Here is a 26,913-nt window from a genome sequence, read left to right as displayed (position 1 = left end):
AGGCTGCAGCCTTGGGCAAGTGCTTACCTCTTCTTATTTAACCAGCTGGCACAAAGCTATTTTTCATGGCCGCGTTTTTTTCCGGATAGATTGGAGATGACACTACTGGTTATATTAGTGATGTTCGGTTGATATCTCTGTTTTCTCTCCTCTCATTGGTCTGATAGCATGGAGGTGAGGAAGGGCTTGTAAATACCTCCAGGGCTGGATTCAAAAACACTGAAGGTTCATTAAATATTTTGGTTACTTTTTGGTTGTTAGCAGCTCAGCTGCATGTAGGTGCTGTGACTTCCTCTTTTCCATTTTGGAAATGACGAGTACTTCAGTGATGTATACTCTGTGATGATATTTGATTAAGATTTTATCCTGCAGAAAAATTAACCATGTGCTAAATGTGTGTACTGAAAGTTTCAGTGACTTCCTGAACGTCCCAGGATCACAGACTGGTTTGGGTTGGGAGGGACCTTAAAGCCCATCCAGTGCCACCCCCTGCCCCGGGCAGGGCCACCTTCCCCCAGCCCAGGTTGCCCAAAGCCCCGTCCAACCTGGCCTTGAACCCTTCCAGGGAGGGGGCAGCCACAGCTTCTCTGGGCAACCTGTGTCAGTGTTCCACCACTTCATTGTAAAAAATGTCTTCCTTATATCCAGTCTTAATCTACCCTTTTTTTAGTTTAAAACCATTACCCCTTGTCCTGTTTCTACAGGCTGCATGAAAATCATATGTAGGCATAAAGTGAAGCATGGGCATGTCTTTGCAAAGTCTGAATATGCAAAATTTATACTTTATTATAGTTTTGTGGGTTCTTTTATATATTTCAGCCTTAAAAAAGGGACGTTTTTGGATCACCCCTGACCCATATCACAAAGACGACAACATCCAGATTGGGCGAGAAGTGAAAATCTCCTGCCAGGTGGAAGCCATCCCTTCTGAAGAGCTTATGTTCAGCTGGTTTAAAAACGGACGTCCCTTGCGAAGCTCTGAGAGGATGGTCATTACACAGACTGACCCCGATGTTTCACCTGGCACCACGAACCTGGACATCATTGACTTGAAATTCACTGACTTTGGGACATACACGTGCGTTGCATCTCTGAAGGGAGGTGGCATATCGGATATCAGCATTGATGTCAACATCTCCAGCAGTACAGGTAAGGGGGCTTTCTTTGATAGCAGCTTTACTTCGGTATCACAGAATCATCCAGGTTGGAAAAGACCTTGAAGATCGTCTAGTCCAACCATTAAATAGCCAAGATATGGCTTTCCTTTACTCATGGAAAAAAAAAAAAAAAAAAAAAAAAAAAAAAAAAAAAAAAAAAAAAAAGTGTATACACCAAACACTTCTCACCATTAAGATATCTAAGCAGACCCTAGATCAGGACCTGAGCTGCTTTGATTAAAGGACAATAACCTGAATAAGTGGCATGTGGTGCGCTCTCCCAGGAACATGCCAGGATCTGGTTTACCCAGACGTGTCCCCTTTACTGTCAGAAAAATTCGTTATATATTCCTTTTATAAAAGGGCTTTGGCCTCTATTTAGGACTTCAAGGCATCCAGAGTCATGGAAAAAAAAAATAGCTGGTAGGAAAGTACAAGGAGAAACAGGAGGGGGTGATGTCAACCACTGAATCCATCCAGCTACTCTAATTGATCAGTCGGTGCCAAGTATGGAGGAAGGAGCTCCTTATTCTTAAAGATTACGCATTGCGTGTTGGTGAATCATCCTATTCCCAGGAGGGAAAAAAGTTTAAGGTATCTATTACGTACGTTTCCAGATCGGTGATTGAAACATCTCTCGCTTTGATGAGCTAGAGCCTTGGCTGTTACTTTGATAATAAATATCTTGTACTATTAGTGTAGGAATATGTAACGTTCTTGCTTTTCTTTATCTCGTTGCTAATAGCTGGTTTGTAACCAGTGGATTTCACACACTTTTCCCCACAGAGTTGACTTTACTAACTGAGGTAGTCCATCTTAAGAAGATTAACTAGAAAATATTCCAAACAAATAATTTTTTTTTCTTGCCAAAATTTAGTTGCAAGCCAAAAAAAAAAAAAAAAAGTTGTTGCTGATTGATTTCTACAGAGAAGGATTAAAAAAAAAATGCATTTCTGTTTTCAGAACATGATTTTATGTTAACATGCAGAGGCAAATAGTGTCATTGTTATATCTACTGTCCATCCTGTCTTTTATACGAAGCGTTGCTGGGCTGTTCCTCAGACTGTGGATGTTATTCACTGGGATAAGGCATGCGGTGCGTGCCGTAAGACGACAAAGAACACACTGGAAAACCTTTTCGTAGCATGGAAGGAAAATGTTTAATAGACAACTTCTGACCCATTTTTACCAAACAGATTCAAGTACATACTTTCTACTTTTTTCAAAAAGATTAAATGCACACTTTTGCTTCCAAGAGTATATCCACAGTTCTCCAAATTTTACATCACTCTGCCGGTACGTGTCACATCTAAACTGTGTCTCTGTCAAATTTCTTGATAAATTATTGTTTAGATTTTAATCTATGAGCCTGCCTTCCATCTTCAATAGGATACTGGTCCCATGGATCCCTCTTGAGTGCCGCATCACTTCTGACAGGATTCTGGAAGGTTTGCCCACTTAAAGGGTTTCGTGAAGAATATTGTGTACAACAGGGAGCAGAGAGAGGATTGGCCTGTGGTTTGGGTAGGAGCCTGGGAAGTAAAGCCATGTGACTGGGTTAGGGGCTATTTCAGCAAAACGGACATCTAGAACCCCCATGGGACTGGATAGGTGGTACCTGACTGGACAGAAAGTGACTGAGCAGTGTCACTTCGAGGGCACTTTATTACCTTTGAAATGTGGTGGCCTAAGGAGATCCAACAAAGACTGGAAATTTTACCCCATCTTTCAGGAAGGAGATGCAGGGGAGTGCAGGCCAGCCATCCTCACCTCAGTCCCTGGGAAGGCCAGGGAGCATGTTCACCTAGCAGCCATGTCAATCCATGTGAAGGACCAAGAGGTGACTGGAAACAACCAGCATGGGTTATCGGAAGCAAACTGTGCCTGACCCGACCTGCTTGCCTGCTGTGATGAAAAGACTGTCTCTGTGGGCAAGGAGATGGCAAGCAAAGCTGTTGCATTGGGTTTAATAAAGCCTTCAGCACAGTCTTTTGTAGCATCTCTATAGCCAAACTAGTGAAGCATAGTTTGGAGAGGTGGACTGGGCATAAAGTGTGTTTGGAAAATGAGATGCAGAGAGTTGTGTTTACTGATGGCGTCAAAATTTGTGTGTGTGTGTGTATAAGTGAACAAGCAGTCAGCATTGACGCAGTTCATCTTCGCTGTCTCCCACTCTGAAACATAAGTCACACATACACAAACGTTCAGAGACAGGAGGAAAACACTGATTTTATTTAGTTGCGTTCTTATTGTATTATTTGCTATTTGTGGTGTCGTTCAGGGATCCTTGAATCTTTTACTTCTTTTTGCTAAACTTTGTAAGCGTAAACCAGAGGTATTTACTTTTACTGTTTGATAACTCTTGAGATGATTTTGCACAATTTTGTGGACTTCTGGTTATCTTCAGAATGTCTGTGCCGGAGCAATGCGCAGAGCTCGGGGAGGTAGTTGTGGAGGGTCATTCCCTTGCAGTGGGACAGGCTGGGGCTGCCTGGCCAGGGTGCAGCTCCGTGGGCTCCCAGGAGGCAGGAGTAAGACCAGCAGCATCGTGCCCTGGCAGTGATGGAGGCCGATGGATGCTGTGTCCGGTTTTGGACCCCCAATGCAGGAGAAGCTTCAGCAAACTGCGGCGAGTCCAGCAGAGGGTGTGAAGATGGTCAAGAGCAGCTGGAGGAAGGGGACTTGTCCAGCCTGGAGAAGAGACAGCCCTGGGACACCAACTGTCCCCTGCCTCCAAGGGATGTATCAAGAGGGTGGAGTCAGGCTTTTTGCAGCAGTGTGCACTGGGAAGGTGAGGGGCAGTGGGCATGAGCTGAAATGAGAAGTTCAGACGATATAAGGAGCAACTACTTCTCCATGAGGATGTCCGTGTGGGAAACAGAGGTGTTGTGGGATCTCCATCCCAGGAGGTTGTGAAAACCTGATAAAGCCCGGAGCGGCTTGGTCTGACCTCGCATCTGGCCATGCCTTGAGCTGGGGTTTAGACTAGAGACCTCCTGAGTTCCCTCCATTATCCTATGGAGACTGTAAGGATAGAAACACCATCAGATTGATGGGCACGGGATCAGCCCATCTCTTGGCCAAAAGAAACATGTTCTTCGAGCTTATTAACGCACATCTTACTAACAGGTCAAGAACTGAGAGGATTATCACGGGGTAAGAGTCGAGTTTGGCATGACAGATGGCAGCTGCATGCAAACTTTGCTACCTGCTCGCCAGGGTGAGGTGGACAGTGACGTTTGTGCAGTCATGCGTTGCCCATCTGGCAGACAGCAACCACTATATTATCTGTACTTGCTGGGGAATCATTTAGGAAATCGATGGGATTTATTGGAAGCATCCATTAGGTGGCCGTACCTATGAGCTTGTCACCGTTTCTCCAGGCAGTGATGAATTATGTCAGCTCTTAAAATCTACTGTCCCGTAACACTCAAGAAAATCAGAAAGGAGGAAGAAAACCCAGTGTTTGGGATCAGCCTTATTTAGCATCTTAAAAGAAGTTCTGCCTAATTGTATGACTGTGTTATCCGATTAAGTGGAAGCTGAAATAGTTTCAGTGTGCTTTTGAAGGTCGTTACTGATTCATCAGGATTCATTACTGCTGTGGTAATTATGAACATAAGGCCTAGGCACCAAAGACGTTTTCCAAATGCCAGGACTTGCACGCATGCATTAACATCGCGCTGTGTGTCTGTCTGCTGGTTTGGGGGAGAATTCTCTGTTCCTGACGTGCAGGAGGTTCCTCCTGGAGTCACCAAGTGAGGCAGGAGGGGCTCGTAATTAAGGAGGAGACAGTTAGGTCTCCTCTGTCCCTCCAGCGGATCGGAAAGGGACGTGTGGCAGTGCAAGGGACGTGCCAACCTCTTGGCATACTCGGTATTACGCTTGTTTAGCGGGAATGGTTTTTTTCCCTTGACATTTTGTACTTTCAGCAGGAAAGGTGTAGATTTATGTCCTGAGTATCTTATATAAATAGACCTGAAGTAATCCCCTAGCAGCCTTCCCTCACCCACATCTCCATGATGTAGGTCACTAAGTAGTGGAGATAAAGACTCGAATGTTGAATATTTGCCCTATAAAAACCCCGTCATCCGTAACACCAACCCTGGGCAAAGGTTACTGCGAGACAGGATGGTTCTTCTGTGTGTGTGTGTGTGTGTGTGTGTGTGGGCGCATGTCATGGGGAATCTGAAGGCAGAAAATGTTAAAACAGCCACAAAACCCCCTCAGTAAAATAGGTTTGTGGTAAACCAAAGAGAGAGGTGGATCAGGAGAGTGTGTTTGTCTTTGTAAGCGATCTTGTTCTCTGCCTTAAATATTGTATTCAAAGCAGAAAGAATAAGGCTTTAGGTGATGTATAGTCTGCTCTGTTCAGCGCAGGTTTTTACACTGTCTTTTTTTTCCCCTAAAATCAGTATCAGCAGAGTAAGAGATGTCACATCTGTCACTTCTGGCTGATTCTTTTTTCATCTCTCCCCCAGAGGTAGCGTTGTGCAGTAAAGTGAGTTGTTGTTTCAGGGGGGTTATTTTACTTTATTCTCTGGCTTCACTGCTCTGAATTGCTACTAGATGGGCTGGATGGAGGAGAGAGCTGATACTCTTGAGCTGGAGCTGGTGGTGACTCTTCTTTTCCTAAGAGAGTCCTTTCTACTGTTTCACTCCCACCCAGTGTGGGCACGATTAGGTGTCCTACATGGCAAATATATCAACCAAATTCATCTCCGGATGAACCTGAAGATGTGCTGAGCATGTAGCACCCCGGGGTAGGCAGATCCTGGAGGGGGACGTGGACTTGGGGCATGAGCACAGGGCAGGCTAGTGGCCTCCAGGTCTCCTGTTCCACCTTCAAGGCTAGTCATGTCAACAAATAAATTTCGTTTTACATAAGCGCTGCCAGAAACAGGCAGAGAAATTCCCACGGAACTAGTATATATGAGGCCGTGTGTCCTCCCTGCAGTATGGTAAGAGCGCTTCCTTGTTAAGCTAATCAGCTATCTATTAAATAATGAATTTATTAAACGTCCAGGCTGATGCGTTTGGACATGTGGCCTTGATCTGTTTGTGAAGTTTGTGTCCTCTGGTCATCTTGTTCCTCCTTTGATGATACATAAAAGAGACCTTCATTTTAGTTCTAAATGTTTATTAAAATCACAGTACTGCCTCTTTGCATAATGAAAAAAATGCTTTTTGTTGAGATAATTAGTGGTCCAATTAAGATATTTGTAAACCTTAAGCACTGTCCAGAGTGATTGTTCACAGGCAACCCTGAGACATGCCGGAAAATAGACAGACGTTTCATTATTGCGGTGAATTGATTGTTTTTGTGAGCCATTATCTTTGGAGTTTATCTTTGAAAGGAATAGGTGAACAGAAGGGACAGATAAATGCCAGATTTTGTTAAAAAGCTTTTCTTTTATAGTTCTATTTTAGTACTTAATGTGCAAAGATTTTTCTTTTTAATTCCATCTCTGGGAGCCGCTGTCCCTTCCCGTCACGCAGTTTGCAGCAGGGCTGGCCGAGCTGCTCGGCTGCCTACTCCTGCCGGGGGGCATGGGCCACCTCCCGCTCTGCAGCTCCTTCCCTCTCCAGCCCCTGGTTCCCCCAGGAAACTGGATTTCTCTGGGATGTGTTCCTCCACCGCGGATTTCCTTCTGCTGGGTTTCTGGAAGCAGACACCCTCTTTAGCGACCACGTATTGTGGAGTCTCTTTATTCTTCTCCGGAGGGCTGTGGAGTCAGCTCATCATCTCACATTGCATATGGCTCATGGAGCTCCGCAGCACGACTCCTGCGAGATCACTGAAAGCTAATTTGGCTAATTTGCTGCTGGCTGTGTATGTTCTGGGTTTAAAACGTTCCTCTTCACAGTCCGACTGCAGAGTAAGGTGGTGGTTTAAGGTACTGAAAGTACATAGAGGCACAAGAACTGATTCTGGAATTATTCTACTGTCTAAGCAGATCTCTTATACAAGCCCCCGCCAGGAGATTGGTGGTTGGTGTTCGTGTCTTCACTTGCAATCACAAGTGGCTTGTGCCCAAAAAACCATGGGCTGTGGTGCTTTCTCTTCTTTGCATATGGGCAGGATGGCACACAGGGAACTGAAGCAATGAGAACAGAAAGCGGCCGTGAAATCCAGACTTGATTTCCTTACGGGTCGCTCGATTTACCTTCTACACGACTAGATGGATCTTTCATAGTGGTGAAAGGCCGTGGAAAGGTTAAAGTAAATTCTCTTGACTTCAGCTGCTTTTCCAACAGTTTGGCTGGATTGGCAGTCTCCCCCGAGGCTCTTTTCTCACCTCAGGAGACCCTTTCAGCATATGCTCCCTTCTAGAAGAAACTCATGTTAGGGGCACGCTGAGCAGTTTTAGTCTCTGTTTACAGAAATGTCTACGGAACCTGAATAATTATCACTTGCTGCCCTTCAAAGGCTAAATGATCTTCCTCAGATACATTTTGTATACCAGCTTGGCTTCCTATATGACAGCTTAGTCTACTCTGCCTTAAAACCCCTCCGTCACATAAGGAGTATGAATCACGAACAGGGACCAAAATCCATGTCTCTGGCAGAGGGTGATTAATACGAGAGATTCAGATCTTCAAATTCATAAATATTAGATAAGGAGGATACGCAAATAATTTCACCTCTATCTCCCAGCTAGAACAGTGCAGATTCTTCAATATTCCCTATCCAGGCTCGTTTTAAATCACTTGAACAATGTGACTTCCAACGCTTCTTTTGGGAGATTATCTCTCAGTAATCTCCACTACGGATTATTTCTTGATATGCAGCTCAAACACTCCTTTGCTCTGCTTTATCCTGTAATTACTAGTTATTACCATTAGTCTGTTTTAAACAGACTGATCACTCTAGCCCACAGCTCCTCCCAAGCCCCCAGGCTCTCCATCACTGCTAGAACTTGCACTCCTTGCTTGAGGGCTTTGGCTTCCCTTTTTGCCTGTCCGAGGCACCTGAAGAAATACAGAGTGACAGTAGCCCCTACTTCACCCGTGCCACCTGTAATCCCTGGTGAAGAGCTCAGGAGTTGTGCTGTCCCCTCCCAAGCCTACCACGGGGTCACCACTTCTAGAGCCTCCTTGTCCTCTCACTCTGGTCATCTTCTGCCCCTTGATTTATGTGTAAGCAGATTCTTGCCTCTGCCATTGCCTCTTTGGGAATGAACTAGGCTATCCAGAGGTTCAAAATAGGGACAATAACTTGACCCATCAGGATTTCAAAGATCTAGAGTAGACCAGAACCACAACGTCTTCCCAGATGTTGAGGAACTAGAATGGACCTACCCAGAATACGCAGGGAATAAACATAGTAGGCTCACGTGCTTTCTTTGAAATAACTACTTTGGTCCTGTCCCCATCCTTCTGTAGACACAGTGACCTTGCTGGATCAAAGGAGTTACAGTAGAAGTACCACAGGAGATCAGGCAGAAGGATCTAGTCTGTCTCCAGTAACAGACACACACGTCTGCCTAAGGAGCGGTTTAACAAAAAAAAAAAAAAAAAAAAAAAAAAAAAAAAAAAAAAAAAAAAAGAAATAAAAAGCACAAGAATACAGTGATACCTTCTGCCGTCTGACCTCCTGGTGAGTCAGCGACTCTCAGGGGCAAAGGTTGTCTCAGACCATTTTACTTAAGAGCCAGGAGTGGACATATATCAACAGGAGCCCTCTTCTGCGTGTGCCTCTGCCAGTTTCAAAGGATAACAGTATGTGTTCTTAAAGTACGTGCTACTTTAGTGTTACTAACACTTCTGTTTTTCAATTGATAACCCTCCGCTTCAGGAAACAGATTTAACTGCTAAGAGTATTAACATTTTTTTTTTAAGTCACTTGCTGCATGAATAAGGTAATTCTGTTGTTTCAAATACAGGGGTTTAACTAATATATTATTCTGCACAAGCAGCAACAGAATCGGCCTTTATTTGCAGCAGGTTTTCTACCTGGTGCTGCAGGAGACATGCTGATGCCTCAACGAGGGGAGCTGAGCCCCTCCGAGACTCGGCTTGTGCCGCAGCAGCACCCGCAGGGACAGGGAGGCTGGCACGGCTGGTGGCACCTTGGCACAGCTGACGATGCCCCGGCACGGCCAGCAGCACCCCAGCATAGCTGGCACACCCTGGCACAGCTGGCAATGCCCCAATAACAGCCAGTAGCACCCTGACACAGCTGGTGGCACCCTGATTACTTGGTGTTTTCTGCTTGCTTGACTGTCACCCCCGCTCTGCTCGCCCCGCTGGCAGCACCTTTGCTAGCACAGCCTTGCTCGTGCATTTTTCCTCACAGACCTTTGCCCTTGCACCTTTGCTTATGCGCTTTAGCTTGTGCACCCTTGTTCACCCACCTTTGCTCGTTCATCTTTGCTTCTGCACCCTTGCTCAGGCATCCTTGCTTCTACTAACAAGGGATAGAATGAAAGGAAACAGCCTCAAGCTGCACCAGGGGAGCTTTGGGCTGGGTGTAGGGAAAAATTTCTTCACAGAAAGGGCGGTCGAGCCCTGGAACAGGCTGCCCGGGGAACTGGTGGAGTCACCATCCCTGGGGCTATTTAAAAGAGGTGTAGATGTGATGCTTAGGGACTTGGTGGTGGGCTTGGCAGTGTTGGATTAATGGTTGGACTCGATGATCTTAAAGGTCTTTTCCAACCTAACTGATGCTCTAAGTTTCTACACCCTTGTTCAAGCAGAATGCCTGGGCCCTCCTCCATGGCAGGTTCAGCCACCTGGTGCCGGGGCCTCCCTACTTCTTGGATCATAGTAAAGGAAGAAAAACTCTGAATTATCATTTTCTTCTCAATTCTCTAGCTTTCTCCCTCTCCACACACCCCTCACATCCCCTATCTTCCCGATTTCTCTGTGGGCATTGCATTGATTTGAGTTTCTTTGTGGTGGTGGTTTGTTGGTTTGGGTTTTTTTTTTAGTTTTATTACTTATGAAAACAAGTCATACATGATCAGGCTGCCAGCTCCTGTCAGTCGGCGTGTTGCAAACCCCCACACCCCCTGATATTTTTTGACCTTGTAGCTAATTTAAGCTAATTTGACAGCGGAATAGACATATCAGAGATAATTAAGTACCTGTGAGTCTGTGAAAAGAAATAGGGAGTGTAAAAAGGGAAACCCTACCAAAACTCCTCCCTGAGCACAGATTCAGTGCTGTCCTCCTTCTAATGAGACAGTGGAAACTCATCATCTGAGTTAAGTGGGACCCGTGCCCATGGCTGCTGTGGTGGGGGCAGAGAAACCCTTTGTGGGAGCTCACCTTCTTGGGCACTGTCAGTCACGTGTGATACATGAAAGCTTCAGCCAGGCTTTTTATTTACGGCATTGCCCATGAAATGATTTGTTCTAATAGGTGGCCTTGTCCCTCCTTTCTCTTTCTCCGTTTCCAGTATCCAGAACTTTAATAAATACAGTAAACCATAATAATATATTGGCCGGCTCACAATGTGACGGAGACTGGCTGTGTTGCAGAGTGCCACAGGAGAAGACGAGTCAGGGTATTTTAAGGTATCTTTCCATCTGGGGTACTGATACAGCCTATCTTATCAGCACGCCTGCAGACCTCCTAGGCTATGCTCCTTATCTTGGCAGTGTGCAGTTTTTGCAGTACTGTTATCTCTATTTTTCAGAACGAAAGCTGAGCTAAAGAGAGGGTAAATTACTTGCTCACACTTGCACAGGACCTTTTCGGCATGCAACTTTTTTTTTTTTTTTTTTTCCATGCATGTCCTGTGCCATTCACTCTCCTCTCAAATGTCTCCAGAAGCTACGTCTGACCGTGTGAAGCGGGGTATATTCTTTCCTATTTTCTTCCTTATATGAATCATAGTTTTCTCTGAGTGTACAAATTTCAGTGTTTTCTGAGGTGCTGTTTCTTGCAGCTGGCAGGCTCCCACAGCTGGAGCTTGGGGCTGGTGCCTTCCTTCATCCCCGCAGTGCAGCTGCGAGTCTTCCTGAGCCCCCACTTGCACCCCAACATCTCTGCCATCCTTCCTCTCTAAATCCACCTCGTGCACACACTAGATTTGTCTGTTTACTCCTCCTTTGACGAGCTTGGTGAAGGATTTCCTTAACCCAGAAGAAAGTTGAGGATATCTGGGGAACAGCTCCTCAGTTTCTTTGTCTCCCATCCCTGTTTCAAGTGCAGGGTTGGGTCAACCTCCACACACAAAGCTGGTTTTGTTGCCTTCTCTCTCATTTTTTGTCTCTCTTCTGTCATACGTTGCCTTCACAGGCAGCATTTGCCCAAGACCACTCTTGGTTCAGTTCTTGAGATGAGAAGTTGCCCCAGCCAGAAAGTGGGTGACTTCTGAGGCCAAGGCAGGACGTGATTTTATAGTCCAGACCTGTTGCTCTGATGGCAGGCTGGAACGGATGGAGTCCAGAACAGGCTGCCAGATCAACATGTCCAGAAGTAGGTCAACACGGACAACCACCAAAGGGAAAACTCACGTCCTGGACCCATCTGGACCATGGGGTTGCAAACAGGAGTGTCGATAGCCCTGTAGGTGGGGATGTAGCAGATAGCAGACCTTTTCCCTCCTGACAGCAGGTGTTTTGTTTGAGGGCTGTGACCCCATGGTCTTGGCCTCAGAGTTCTCACTGCCAGTGAATCCCTGAGATGAGAGGGATGGGATGCTTCCCTGGGGCAGCTGGAGGTGCAGGGAGTGAGCGGAGAGCTTTGAGGGAGCCTGCAGCATCCGAACCAACTGAGACGTGCTCTGATCAAAGCACAGGCACAGCAGGGAGCAGATCTGCTGCCCAGGGGGGAAGGGACAAAGTAAATGTTTATTTTTCCCCGATCCAGAGCTGCGTATTAATTGAACTTAGCTGAGAAGCCACAAGCCAGATGAGCTGGAAAAAATGTTGAGAAGGACGCTCCTTCCTGCAGGTGGGCAGCGCAGCGTGCTTTCAAACCCTCCTCTTTAAACCGTCTTTTCCATCTTGGAACAAAATCTTTTTCCCGGTTTTGTCTGCGTTTTCCTGGAGTGTCGCTTTAGGAAGTGGCAGTTTGGTATCTGTTAGATGTGCTCACTTTTAGGAGGGAAGGTAGAGGAGTCCCACCACAAGCCCCTGGCTGATGCAGGTCCAGCACAAGCTCTTCACAGCAGATGTGCGGGGTGTAGAAATGTGAGGGGGAGGGAAGGGCACGTATTGGTGGAGAAATGCAATCAGAGTATCTTGGAGAGCCACAGAGCAGCACACATCTGCTCCTCCTGTCTCGTCCCTCACCACCTTCAGCACCCTTTTCCCTCTGTATTTTTTCTCTGAGCTCTGGTAGAGCTCTGGAAACTGTTGTCACGGCTTTGTACCCCCCTCCCTTCGCTGGGGTGGACCAGCTCACGTCCTGCAGCCCTTCCTCAGCCGGAAGCTTTTAGGCATCTTCAGGGGGTGATTCTCCTCTGGGCTCCCTCCAATGGATCCAGGTCTCCTGGGCACTGGCCTGTGCTCAGGACCTGTGATGGCACACATGGGCATAAGTGAAAGATGCAAATGTTTTATTAATATTGGGAATGTTTTATTAAGCAGTCTTTCTCTTTTTTCTTTTTTTTTTTCCTCTTTTTATTTTTTCCTTTTTTTTTTTTTGAGTATAAAATAATTTTCCCTCTGCTCTCCTGTGGAAAAAAGCTATTTCCACTTTTACATGTCTCACCAGATTCAGAAAGAGTTATTCAAAACAGCTGAAAACAGGATTTTGTACCTATGAAAGTCCCTGATTTAAACTCTGATTCCTAGCAGGCTTTTCAGGTCTGTATACATGGGGTAGACCCCAGGGGAAACTGGAACTGCTTCTCAGTGGTACAAGTCTGCTGTTTCCACCTCTGGAGACCTGAAAATAGCCTTTTTTTTTTTTTTTTTTTTTTTTTAGACAGGAGTTGCGGTGCAAGCTGTATTTTTTCAGTCCTGGCATTGAAGCAAAGTGGTTGAGGGCAGGAGTGTGGAGAGGTAATGCTCCTACGAGGGACTGTTTTAAAACAGAAAGCATCTTTCTACATGAGTCAGAACAGAAGACCTGTAAGGGCAGCTGAGTTTTCAGAAGGCACAAAAGAAAAGAGAGGGCAGGCAGTGCTTAAATCAGGCTTTTTAATATATTTTCCATATCCATATGGCAGCTCTTCCCCTCCTCCTAAGCAAGGGTCTGCAGCACCCAAACCATCACGTGTGGTCTGGAGATTGCAGGTGGCTTCAGAGATGGAGTTTTTGTTTGTGTTGTGCTAAGAGAGGAGTAAGAGATTGGCTGTAAACCCAATATAATTATGATGAAATGGAAGCGATAATTAGAATCACAGAATCCCTCAGGTTGGAAAAGCCCCTCGGGATCATCGAGTCCAACCCTCAGCCCAACTCTACAAAGTTCTCCCCTACCCCACATCCCCCACAGCTCATTCCAACGGCCCTGAACCCCCCCCAGGGATGGGGACTCCCCCCTCCCTGGGCAGCCTGTTCCACTCTCGGACCACTCTTGCTGGGAAACATTTTCTCCTCCTGCCCAGCCTGACCCTCCCCTGGGGCAGTTTCCAGCCGTTCCCTCTTGTCCTGTCCCTGATCCCCTGGGAGCAGAGCCCAGCCTCGGCCTCTCTGCAATGTCCTGTCAGGAGCTGCAGAGAGGGATGAGGGCTCCCCTCAGCCTCCTCCTCACGCTGAAGACTCCCAGCTCCTTCCCTGGCTCCTCACAGGATTTATTCTCCGGCCCTTCCCCAGCCTCGTTGCCCTCCTCTGCCCTCGCTCCAGCCCCTCCAGATCTCTCTGGGATGAGGTGCCCAAACCTGGACACAACCCTCAGGTGTGGCCTCACCAGTGCCGAGCACAGGGGACTGTCACCTCCCTGCTCCTGCTGCTCACAATAGTTCTAATCCAAGCCAGGAGGCCGTTGGCTTTCTTGTCCAGCCGGGCACGCTGCTGGCTCCTGTTCAGCTGCTTGTCAGTGAGAACCCCCAGATCCTTCTCCCCCAGACAGCTCCAGCCACCCCTCCCCGAGCCTGCAGCCACACAGGGGCTTGTTGTGGCCCAAGGGCAGGACCTGGCACTTGCCCTTGTTGAAGCTAATCCCGTTGACATTGTCCACTGATCCGGTCTATCCAGGTCTCTCTGTTGAGCCTCCCTGTCCTCATGCAGATCAACACTCCCACTTGGTGTCATCTGCGAACTCACTGGTGACACACTCTGTGTCCTTATCAAGATCATCGATACAGATGTTGAACAGAAATGGTCCCAACACCAAGCCCTGAGGTCACCACCGGCCGCCAGCTGGATTTAGCTCCACTGACCACCCCTCCCTGGCACCATCCATCCCGCCAGTGCTTGACCCAGCAGACCGTTCGTTCATCCAGGCCATGGGCAGCCAGTTTTTCTATGAAAATTCTATGGGGAACTGTGTTGAATGCTTTTTGAAAATCCAGGCAGACAATACCCACAACTTTTCCCTCATCCAATAGTCGTCATCTTGTCGTAGGAGGAGATCAGGTTTGTCAGGCAGGACCTGCCTTTCACAAACCCATGCTGACTAGGCCTGATTGGACATGGCAAAACAGTTCTCACCAGGCCACTGGATCTCACGGTGCTTTGTAATTATCAAACGCTGACACCTAAATGGAGGGGCCGCCTCTGATGGGACCGATGGTGGAAGCTCACTGGGATGCCCGTTGTGCAAACATCGATGCATTTGCCAGGGGTTCTACAGCATTTCTGTCCTGATCAAGAGCCTTGCACAGCAGCGTCTGTTCCGCAGCAAGCTCACTCTTCTCTGCCGAGGACTGGTGATTCAGCGCCGTGGCTCATAATTCGGAGAGGCGTTGGGGGTAATTAGAATGTCTCGCTCTTGCAAGACTGCGGAGAGGAGGAAGGATGGGTCCTTGGGCGTCACAAGTGGTGCCAGGTATTCCTGCTCCAAAGGGCTGTCTAAATCCTGCTGGAAACAGTTGTTCGTGTATTTCTTCCAGATTTGTTAATGCAAATCTCCGTGGAAAAAAACACCACTTCGATAAACCTCCTGTGATAGATGCCAACTGCATTTCGGTTTCAGGTTTTGAATTCTGAGCTGATTTCTGAATTGGCACGGTTCTTCCTCATCGCGCAGCCATTATGAGCTGGATAAAATCAGTAGCCAGTCGGTTATAAAAAAAAAAAAAAAGGGGTTTAGTGCCAAATACTGATAAAAAGGAAGGACATAACTTGCAGTGATAAAGTACTAGCTGCAACTGGTGGTCTGAAGACACTGATGTACACTGGTACGGCGTATTGACCTGTCAGAGATGTACAGGGAGGCAAATAAGTGCCATAGCTGGGGCTGTTAAATCTTGTTTTAACTTCAAGCAGCTGAGCACACTGCCTCATAAATACAGTAGCACTACACGGTCTTCCAATATATACAGTCACTGTGCACCGCTGTCTGTGTATAAATTAATTCTTCATATATAGTTATGACCGTACAAGCAGGAAAGCCACCTGATGTCTCTGTAATGCTGATTGTTGAAACGTCTTTTTTTTATTTTCTCCTTTGAAGTCCCACCCAATTTGACTGTTCCTCAAGAAAAGTCACCCCTGGTCACGCGGGAAGGGGACACGATCGAGCTGCAGTGCCAGGTGACAGGGAAGCCCAAGCCCATCATTCTCTGGTCCCGAGCAGACAAGGAAGTGGCGATGCCAGACGGGGCGATGCAGACAGAGAGCTACGATGGGATCCTGAGGATAGTGAACGTGTCCAGGGAGATGACGGGGACCTACAGGTGCCAGACCAGCCAATACAACGGGTTTAATGTGAAACCCAGAGAAGCTTTGGTACAGCTCATTGTACAGTGTAAGTAGATCCTTGTTTTCTTTCCATGTGGTTTTGATGAGAAAAAGTTGGCTGACTTGTCCCCTGAAGCAACAGTCTTACAGTTGTTACATCTTTGGTGCTGTGATTTTTGGCTCTGTAGTTCCCTGAATTCGTAGTTTAAATGTAAATATAGAAGTACAAATGACACAGGAGTACTATTTATATTAAAAAAAAAAAAAAAAAAAAAGAACAAGTAAATGACATAGGAGGACATATTTCTATAAATGCACATCTGATACTAATCTCATTTGTTGATACTGTGTAAAACAAGAAGGAAAAAAAAAAAAAAGAGAAAAAGCTGCTCCATCTTAGCTGATCTGCATGCAGATCTGCATAGTCTGCTCTGACTGACTGTGAGCCATCAGCATCAGGAACGGGAAGGAAAACATAAGGGGAAATCAATTATTTTGGAAATGCTCAGCGTTTATTATTGGAAAATGAAAAGTCTGGTTTGATGTGGTTTGTGGAAAAAATGAGCCGTTCTTTGTTGCTGTGTATCCGATAAAGATGTTCTCTAAATGATTTTCGTGTGTCTGTTGTATTGTTGGTACTTATTTTTACTTTTTTTTTATATATATATATAAAGCGTCTTGTGCAGCTCTCATTTATCCCAGTTTCAGATGCCCAAATATTATGGCAGACTTGCTTTCTAAGTGTTGTGTGTTCAGCACAACTGACCTCTTTTGGGGCCTCCAGGGAGGAGATGCTGCAATATACATAGTTATTACTAATAATCAACTGATTTGTTTTTTTCCAAGGTCTGTTGTATAACAAATTATTTATGCATTTGATTACATGTTGTGGTATCTGCAGCGCTTTCATCAGAGCTATTTACTGGTGTGCCGGCTTTATCAAAGCGTTGAGTCTGTTCCATCCAGCAGTCACATGGATTAATGTCACCAAAAGCCTCCTGGGAGTCAATCCTGCAGGCAATCTGGACCCTTCTCACTTGGGCTTCTCCTGGTTGTGGGTTCTTGCCTTAGGACCGGCTTCATCCCACCCATGCTGATGGATCTGAATTGGGAGCGGGAGTGGTTCTGGCTCCGTCTCTAGAGATTGCAGGAAATGGCTTGGATCTTAGGTCATTCTCTGGAGAGCTCTGTCTTACCCTGTAGAGTGTAAAAGGATCACGGCGGGGGATTAGTCTCCCACTGATGGAAGCTTTAAAGCACAAGGATTGTTGTAGGGAAGACTGGCTCCTGTACGAATGGGCTGCACCAGCCTGCGTGAGCTGCCTTGAATCAGAGCTGTGAGCACGGGGGAGCCCTTGCTGACACAAGAAATTTAATTGCTGACACAAAGAAATTGAATTTCATAACGACTCATGTCACTATTACTAGGATCATGGTTATTCTGATGATGGGTTTGCGGTTATCACGACTAGGACTGCTCCTGATGACACGCAGCTTCTCTTCCAGATTTCCTATAACAAGCCATCAGCATTGTAGGTGTTTAGTTCTAGCTGCATGGAAAAGGTGATCTACAGAAGGTAAATATCGTGCTAGGATAAGAGATGAAAGACAGGAAAAGGCAGAGTGTTAAGATGTGTGGACAGGGCCCCGAGTCTGTCCTGTCTGCACAGGTTGCTGTCAGGGCTGATAGAGTTGGTGGTGCCGTGTCCTGGGCCCTCACAGCATGAACAGTGTGAGAGAGGAGGGGTCGATGCTGGGAAAAATGCGGAGAGCGGCAGCATCCCCTGTCGCAGGGATTTTCAGTTGCTGCAGTTTATCGGGTGTATGCGCCGAGGCTGGATGTGGTGTATTTTGGCTACCACAACTTTGCTGGGGCATCTCTCCGTTATCCATTGAACACTTAAAAAAAAACCAAAAAACCCCCCAAAAAAACCCAAAAACCACAATAAAAGATTTCTCGGTACGGTCGTAAATTAAAGAAAACTGGTTGTGGGAACTTTCTGTGATGCTCCCTGGCCTGTTGCTCTTGGGACATCGGGTTGGGCCAGCTCAGGAGGACGGCAGCAGCATGGCTAGGACTAGTTCTTCAGAGAGCAACAGTGGTGGGTGAGAGAGGTGATAATGATCAAGATTTTCGTGTGGCTTGGACTTAAGATCGGCCGGTGTGGTGTTGCAGGCCTTGATGATCTTGAACGGCAGAGAGGAAACATGAAAAATAAACTCGGTAAGAACTGGTCTGCAGAGTGTCTCCCCTGTGAATCTCCAAACAAGAACTACTACACAAACAGTGGAACAACAATCTCCATAAATAAGGAGGAGCTAAAGTGGCTTCTTTCCCCTTTTCTGTCAGTGATTTGCTACGGGAACTAGAAAAGATTTTGTTTTCTGACCACTTAGATCCTCCGTCTTAGTCATTTAGTTTATATTCTCTTTTTTGTCAGCGTACATCGTCTTTTCCATATGTCTGTGCAGAGTCCAGCCTGGTCATTGCAACGTCCTGGTTTGGGTTGGTTGCGATGATGTGTGGATGATGGAGGCTTCTTTAAGTCATTCCGTTCATGTACAAATACGGGTGTGGAGGATGCTCCTGATGATGCGCAAGACCTTCAGTGGGAAAGCTCTGGCAGTGAATCCAGTCCAGCAGTTACAGTGAACCCACAAAGTACTGACCAGGACAAGCTGGCTGTCCTGTCCCCAGTGCCCAGAATTTCTCATCTCACTCCTTGAGAGAATTATGAGCCTGAAAGGAGCTCTGTTCCTTGTGTTTTCAGGCAATAAAAGGTATTTTCAGCCCTTTTTCCCTTTTTCCCCTTTTCCCTTTTTTCCCCTTTTCCCTTTTTTCCCCTTTTCCCCTTTTCCCTTTTTTCCCCTTTTCCCTTCCTTTTTGAAATCCTCTGAAGCTCAGTTCACTGGGGGATACTAGAAGAACAAGTATTCAGAAGCATTCTTGACATGGTTCTGTATAACAGCTGTGATGTGTCCCCCATTTTGCCCTGGAAGACTTTGTTTTGAGTCTTTCGCATCATAGAAATTCTATTTATCCAGCAAGCTCTGCATCGTTTATCCTGGTCTCCATTTCAGGTCTTTTAAGTAGATGCTGTTATTTTCTTCAGCAGAGAGGTAATCATGTGGTTTATGTTAGAGGAAGGGATGGCTGGGTCTGCGTCTTGGGGAACGTTGCCTGGGATGTGGGTGAGGACCTCGCACCAGCTGCACTTCTTCAGGGCCTGAGCCAGTCCCTGGTAGACTGGGGTGACTCCCACTGACTTCCAAAGCTGCTGGAGGCATGGCTTGGATTGCTGTTAATTTACAATATTTTACTGATGGGAAAAAAAAAAAAACAAAACCCCACACACAAACAAACCAAACCCAACGCTCTGTTTTTATGTAATTTTAGTGCTGTGTTAGATGCAGCGGATCGCATATTCTGAAAGAGATGAGAGACACAATTTGAAAATGGTTCTAATGAGCAGGGGCATAACAGGTATTTGCAGCAGATTTTTCTTTAATCTGTCCTTTTTAGATTTCTCCTCACTTTATTCAGATCCTAGCAAGTGATAATTTAGAGACGAATGGACAAAGCAGATACTGTGTAATGCTTTCATTATTTTTCTTGTGGGAGGAAAAGTACATGTGTTCACATCGGCTTCAGCATCATTTCCGTAATGAGGACGGCATTTATTTAATTGTCATAAAAATCAGTTCTTTTCAGTAATTTTTGTAATATTTCTTTTAGAGCCTTCTATCACTTATAAGGATATTCAATGAAACGCTTTTATTTATATAACAACTCATTGATTTCACTTTGCGTGCGGTGCGTGGGTGTGTAACCAGATATGTTCATGGTCGTTGGTAGCTGGGTACGTTCCCGTTCTCTGGGGTGTCAGAAGAGTTTCTACTTGTGAAAGTAGGAGCTTCTCTCTCCCTGGGGTAGAGTATTGCTCTATTTTGCACCAAAGGGCAAATCTTTCAGTGGAACTACTGCTCTAGGTCATACCTTTTGGTTCAAACTAAAGAAAAAGATAAATTCAAAGATAAATGCGCTGCTTTTTTTGATATTTTTTTTTAATTAGACCCACTTTCAGTTCACCTGAACAGTTTTAACAGTGTTTTTCTTTTCCTTACCTCTCTTTTCCTCTGCCATCCCTTTAACCCCATGCTCGGTGGCACCAGGATCCCATACTTGAGTTCTCTAGGAAAGTGGCTGGTTTCTGTTCCTCCTCACAGTTTGGCCTCAAGTTGTGGTTTAAGATTTTTGATTTTTCATGTTTGCCGTCGGATTCTAAAAATTCTAATAGGAAAATGAAAATGCTTGATGGGAAACCAACAGAGAAGGAAGCCTCGTCTCTCTTAGCCCAGGTCCGCTGGAGAAGACGTGGTCGGTGTGCTTTTTGGCACACTTTGAGTCATGCCATCCTTGTCATGTCTTGAAGTTGATTACTCAACAGTAAAATACAGCAAAAATGATACTTGTTTGGAGGTCTAACTGTGAGTAGATCTTAGAGAGGAATTTAACTGAAATTTTTAACCAACTGCGTGTTAGGTACCTGTGCTCCCTGTGTGGCTGTGGAGCATGAAGCATCCACAGACATCAGCAGAACCTGTCCTAAGGAATGTCTCTGGGATGTTTTCCTTTTGTCCCAGTTCCCTTTCTGTGAAATAAAAAATAACAGTTCCCACCCAAGAGGTCTTGGAGACAGGATTCTGAGGATGCTGTAGTAAGGAAAGACGTGCAATATCTGATTTGATCAATAAACCTCGTGTCCTTTGCTTATTGCTATTATTATCCCGTGGTTTGTTTTTTTTTTTATCTCCAGTGTGTTGGCACTCATCACAAGCCATGGGCTTTACTGACTTTGATCTTTATTGTTTGGCAGCTTTTGCGAGCGCTGCTAGCTTTTCTCTGAGAGATTAATTAGGTTCATGGAAGTAGAGCACCAGCAGCAAGCAGAGCTGAACACCTTCAGTGGGATTTGGTCGTTGTTGTTACTGGTTTGTCCACCTCCCATGGGAGATTGGAGAAGACCTCTGGGGAAAAAAATAAAAACAAAAAAACAAAACAAGAGTAAAATATCACTCTGTAGAGTGCTTGAGTTCATTTCTCGCTCTTCCTTGTCTTTCCCCACAGAATAAAAGGAGGATGAAGGTAGCTGGTTGTGATGCTAGGGACAGAGCTGGGGGAGCTCTGCCGTTGTAGAGAAGTTATCAGCAGAGCCTGGTCCGTGGAGTCCTGCTGGCGCGGGCTCCCCAGGAGCCGTGTGTGCAGAGATTTTTCCTAGGACCCATGGATGTTGTCTCAGTGTCTCTACCCTGGAGAGGAGCAGGCAGCACCGAACAGCCTGGTTTGCTGTCCTGGTTTGCTCCTCTGTGCCTGCCTTCACAGGGCCGTTCTGCCTGATTCTAACCCATGGCTAGACTCTTTGGAATGTGGGGTTGTCTATAGCACGCTCAATGTGTGAGCCCTTTGGACGGCGGCATTTATCCTTCTGCATCTTCCATGTTTTGGAGAGCTTTTTTTTTTTTTCATGGGGAAGGTGGTTTGCTGGGTCCAGGAGGATCCCTTCTGCAGGTTTATAATAAATGACACGAGCAGTTCACTGGGAGGTGCAAAATCAGCCTCGCAAAGCAGCAGTGCTGGGGTTTAACTAGATCATCTCCCCAGTGTGGTTGGCTGCGTGCCTCTGCATGGGAAAGGGAGGCTGGCTGGGGCAGGGAGGCACGTAAGTGGCTCTTTAGAGACCTGTGCTGGCTCATGGTGACTTCAGATGCTTGTGCAACGGCACTGCTTATATTGTTCTGTTGCTGCAAGGCACGCTGCTCGTTTCTCCCCAGAATGAAAGATGCTGGTCCAGAGGGAGCCCCAGCTCCTGCTGAAGCTGGCGCCTACCTTTGAGGGACCCATCAGAAACCCCACGGGGCATGAACCTTCCTTCCATGAGCCAGGAAGGTCTCTAGGATGTGGCTTCCTTGCTCCGAGTCGAGAACGTGGCGTCTGGAAAGCAAAGGCTCTTCCAGACACGTGCTCCCGAAGGTGGCTCGTCCCAGTTCAGTTTGAGAAGGGCACCGAGACAGATGAGTGGAAAGCGGAATTGCCTGCGGTGACAGTGCTCAGAGCCCTGCACCTGCTCGCAGCACCATTTTCTTGTGTGCAAATCTGGATAAATAAAAGTTAAAATAAATAAATAAATGCCTGTCTGCTGTTGGCAGACGGGGTGCAATCTAGTAATAATTTAAATGCACCACTTTTACTGCTGGAAGAGAATGCTCGGGAAATAAAAATGCCATCAGGTACAATATAATCAAATGTTTACATCGTGTACCTTATCAAGTAATGATAGCAGGAAGGACAGAATCATTTTTCACAGTGGACATTGCTGCACATTGGGCTTGGGTTTTATACGCTCCAGTTTTACTTTGGTGCCACATAAAATATTGTTTATAATATAAACTGTTTTCCAAATGCATTGGTCTCCAAGTACTTGTAAAGCCTCTTAAAACATCAAAGATATTTCATGGTAACCTGGTTGGCAGAGCAGTTGGCCACATTGTAACGCTCTGAGTTTGCCTATCGGTTTGAGTTCCAGTTTATGTATGTCATTCCTGCTCGGTAATAAATTCTAAACAACTAATGAAATCACGCTGAAGGGGAACATTCTTCAGGGATTATATTTGAAATGGAACAGAGCTAATTAGTAAGAAATATGAGGCTGAATTATGATCTCAGGTGCATCACTGCAAATCTGCAGTGTATCAGTGGGGCATAAATTAGTTGTTCGGGTTTTACGTCGGCAGGAGAGTTCAGAACTGGGTCTGCTTTGCTTTGATTGTAGATGTTATTTGCAGCTGAAGATGGGGAAAAAAATAATCTTTTATGCTTTCGACAGGCAATTTGGCAGCTCGGAAAATTGCCATATCTATTCTGTGACTGTCTAAATATGTGCCTGATGAAATATTTATATGTAAATATTATATATTATATTAATAATGAAATAAAAGTTTGTTACAAAAGAAAAGGAATGGAGCGTTCTCCATCCAAAACAGAACTGGAATTAATGAGCTTAAAACTCATGGAGATTTTAGGAAAGTAATTTTTGAGAAACTTTTTAACAGGTAGGGCGGCTAATCCCTGCAGTAGTTTGCCAAGAGACTTACAGACTCTGAGTCCACGGATGGGTTTGTTGGTTTTTTTTTTGAAGCTGAGTGGACAAAGCCCCGCAGGGAGGGGGGATGGTGTTGCAATGAAATACTTGATGCAGTTGTGATTTAGCAGCAATTCAGGATTTATCAGTGGCGCGAGGCGGATCAAAAAGGTTGAATTTTAGCAGCAGTTAATGACTGACCAATTTAAAGATTAACAAGGTGATTTGGTAGAATGTTATCATTGAAGCAGCAGCTTAATTACAGATTTGATAATTACAAGGTTCACACTAACTTACTACAAGGTACCCTAACTCAAAATGCGTGTGTGTGCATATGTATAAACACAAAACACGCGCGCACAGAGGCAGACAGAAATATTTGGATCCAGGGAATTATGTTGGCACCCACACTCGTGAAGGCAAACGTACATATTTAAACAGGTAGATGGGTAAAGAGGTGGATAGAAGGGGTGAGCCTGTAGTTAAACTTTTCCCTCTTCTCCAGTTCGGGGCAAGTACTCGCAGTGCATCGGCATTCCTCAACAGACGATAGTTGAGTCTCGGGAAGTCTGTCTTCACCTTGGCCTTTCGTTGGCTTTGTGGGCAGAGGGTCTTCAAACTTTGAGGGGGTCTGAGCCTGAGAGGTGCCCCAGCTCAGGGGAGGTGCTGCTGGTCACATCCTGCTGCCATCCAGGATTGCTCAGAGGGTCTCGCTTAGGGTCACTGTTTGTAGGGTCTGGGATAATTGACTTTTGTCAGGCACTCTTCTGTTTCAACCCTACTTGGATGATGAAATACTCTGGGACTTTTCGCCAGTTGTGCACACCCGGTACTTGCTAGACCTTGGAGTTCTGTTCTCACCCATTTGGGCTACGACCCAAGCGGGGATGTGCTGGGCTGTCAGGAGGTGATTGATTGTCATTCCTGTGTCCAAGTGGCAGGGGACATAGGCACTGGGTGTGCTGAGGGCGTGCATTAACACTCTGGCTCGCTGCCCTTCCCAATCCATCTTGGGTTGGCATGTGGTCCCGGGGGGTGGAAACTGCACCCATCACCGAGCAGCCCAAGAGAGGGGGGAGTCGCACCACTGCAGATGGTTGGTTCGCGGAAAAAAAGACTCTACAACTCGAATAGAGTTATGCAGCAGGTGTGTTTACTCCGGCCGGGGTGAAAGGGGATTTCTCCACAAAGCTCGCACACCCACCGCACATTTTACCAAACCTTATAGAGTGTGGATATCCATATTCATTGGGTTACATCACACAAACATCCATACGCATGAGTAAGGCTGGGGTCAGCAGTTGATGTTCTCTTTGCACCTGCGCATTGCCTCCTGGTGGTCGTCTCCGGGGGTCTTTGGGAGGAAGGCTCGTAGTCTTTCTCACCCTGTTTTTTTCCACGGAGCATGCGCAGATTCCCTTGGCCAATTTCTCGAATAACAAAAGTATTTTCCAGCTGATTTATTTTTCAATCTTATCTAAGAGAACCAATAGAACTTCTACCATTCGTCTATGGCTATCTTTACTCATTAGCAAAATTCCAACTAGTTAGAGCCAGCTGTTACTCCAGGACAAAAGCATAGTATTTTGGTGAACATTGTAATCCTTGGTAGATTTTCCCAGTGAACTGCTTTGTTTTCATGGACACAGCAGTCCTGGGTAAAATTCCACAGAACAGTCTGGGCAAGCAGGATTCTTAGCAATATTTAAAAATTACTATAATTTGCTGTAAATGAGTAAATAAGTTGCTAAGCAGTTTTCTATAAGCAGATAAATAAATAAATCTCAAAACAAGTAATTGTTTCTCTGTATCAGGTGAAGGGGGCCAGGGACCAGGATCACTGCCCTAGTTTGGAGATGTTCTCAGTGAGTTTCAGCTCCAGAGAAACACGCCCTGTGTTTCCCGGGACTGTGGCAACAGCGCGTTACTTAGGAAGATTTTTGCACTCTCGAGTTCTTCATTCGTATTGCTGGGCAGAACCAGGCAAGCTGATGTTATTGTTTCATGAGTGGGGATAAGGAGTGCAAGTAAAACTCCCAGAGACTGAAACCTTCTAGATTTCCAGATCTGCTTATAAAATTTTAACTATGGAAATGTATTAAAAAGGGGATAGTCAGGGAATCTCCATAGGCGAGAAGAGTAATTGAACGGGGAAAATGTCTGTGCTTTAAAATAATCATTAAAATCTATTTTTAAGCAGGTTCAAATGAGAAAGAAAGTCAGTGTTTACATTTTGCATTTGCATTATTTACATCACAGTTATACTTTTTTTTTTTTTTTTTTCCTTCCCCCCCCTTATGTTATGATTGAAGAGTTGAGTGGTGAAGCTGATTAGTATTCAGGACAAAGTCTTACATAACCCAATACATTCCCAGATTGTTGGGCTTATTACTTTCTGAATTACTTCCTTCTCCGTAGATGGGATTTGGGTTTGATTTAGGCTGCTTGTGGGGGGAGAGGGGGAAGTCCTTGCTACTTTTCTATTTCTGAACCATTTTTTTTTATGTCTTTTTGGAGTACGGGAATTAATAAATTACCTTAGCAACTTTAAAACCGAAATACATGTTGGCTCCCACTTGCCTTTATAATTTTGCTTTGCGTTTAGAAGTTGTTTTCTCCATCCTGGTGTGTTGTGTTGGGGGAACTTTGCGTCCTTGAGTTGTTTTTTCTCAGGCTTGCTCTCAAATGGCGCAGATACATGCTGCCTACCTGAGCCTAAAGATTCGGTCTGCCCTTTGGTGATATATATTTAGGCAGTCCAGATATTGTTACCACCGTCCTTGCGTTTAACCTATGGGTAGAGTTCCCAGGTCCTCATTTGTCAGACTAGAAATTTTCCAGAAGACTCTCGTAGTGCTTCTGTGTAAAACAACGGTCAAAATCCCTTCTGTAAAATTCTCAGTGAAAGATGATAGAGAACGGTTTCTGCATAGCGCATAAGCAATTATGGCTTTCTGTGTAATTCATCTGAACGGAGCAGGGGAGGAAAATATATATGGAAATAACCGACGGCTTGATCAGCAAAGCAAAATACTGGGAGCTTTCTGACATTTAGCAAGGTCAAGGTCAATGTGTGTCTAGTGACCTGGAGAAGTAATGAATATCCAAACACGGGCAACATGGAAAATTGTAAATGAGAAAGAGATCATTTGAATTCTTTTCTTATTTAATATTAAAACTACTGTTACTGAGAGAATCTCCTGAGATGTATCTTTTTCTTGTTAAAAATTCCAAAAGACAGCACAGCAGCGAGTACCCTAGAACCTGAAGCATAAACATGGATGTTATTGGGAAAAAAAATTGCATTATTCATAGAGGTTTCCTTTTGACAGTTGGTCATGTAGAAGATACAGCAGTTCACAGCAGTGTCTGAGGGCGAGACCAAAGAGTCTTCTAGACAAAAAGTTTTTTGGTTTTTTTAAGAAGTGAGAATGAGAGGAGGAATGGAAGTAGCTGTAAATGTTGCATATTTATATTTAAATTATGAAGAATCAGACTAGGATGGCTTTGAATGCTCTGTTTCTTCTGGAGATGGCATCCAGGATCTGAGTGTTCGAATTGATAATCTTGGGAGGACGGCATTTCTTAATCAATTAGTATTTCTTCCGGGTTTTTTTTCACAGAAACTTGCTCTCTCTTAACCATGGTAGCTCTTCGCCGACACTGGTGTATTGGTACTTTCAGCTGTTTCGAGTTAGCTCCATGAAGTTAGGCCATGCCTTGAAACTCAAGAGAGGGAGGATCAGCATGAAGCAAACAGCATCTCTGCTCCATTAAAAATCTTCAGTGCGTATAAACGGTAGGTTGAAATGTGCTGGAGGTTGGTTTTGCTTCACGCAAATGCAAGGACGAGGTTGTTTCTCCCCAGAGCAC

General features: G+C 45.4%; 1 protein-coding gene across 1 annotated transcript in view; it reads left to right on the top strand.

The window, feature by feature from the left end:
- The window catches only part of MDGA2 (MAM domain containing glycosylphosphatidylinositol anchor 2), a 384,757-nt gene that overhangs the window by 240,444 nt on the left and 117,400 nt on the right, over positions 1-26,913 (top strand). Inside the window, exons 8-9 of the mRNA XM_026849164.1 lie at positions 820-1,149; positions 15,675-15,968. Coding sequence (XP_026704965.1) covers positions 820-1,149; positions 15,675-15,968 — 624 coding nt within the window. The remainder of the gene's footprint in view (positions 1-819; positions 1,150-15,674; positions 15,969-26,913) is intronic.

Source organism: Athene cunicularia (assembly GCF_003259725.1).
Source record: "Athene cunicularia isolate RWA chromosome 5 unlocalized genomic scaffold, athCun1 chr5_part1, whole genome shotgun sequence".
Classification (NCBI taxonomy): Eukaryota; Metazoa; Chordata; class Aves; order Strigiformes; family Strigidae; genus Athene; species Athene cunicularia.
This window is presented reverse-complemented; position numbering and strand designations above follow the sequence as displayed.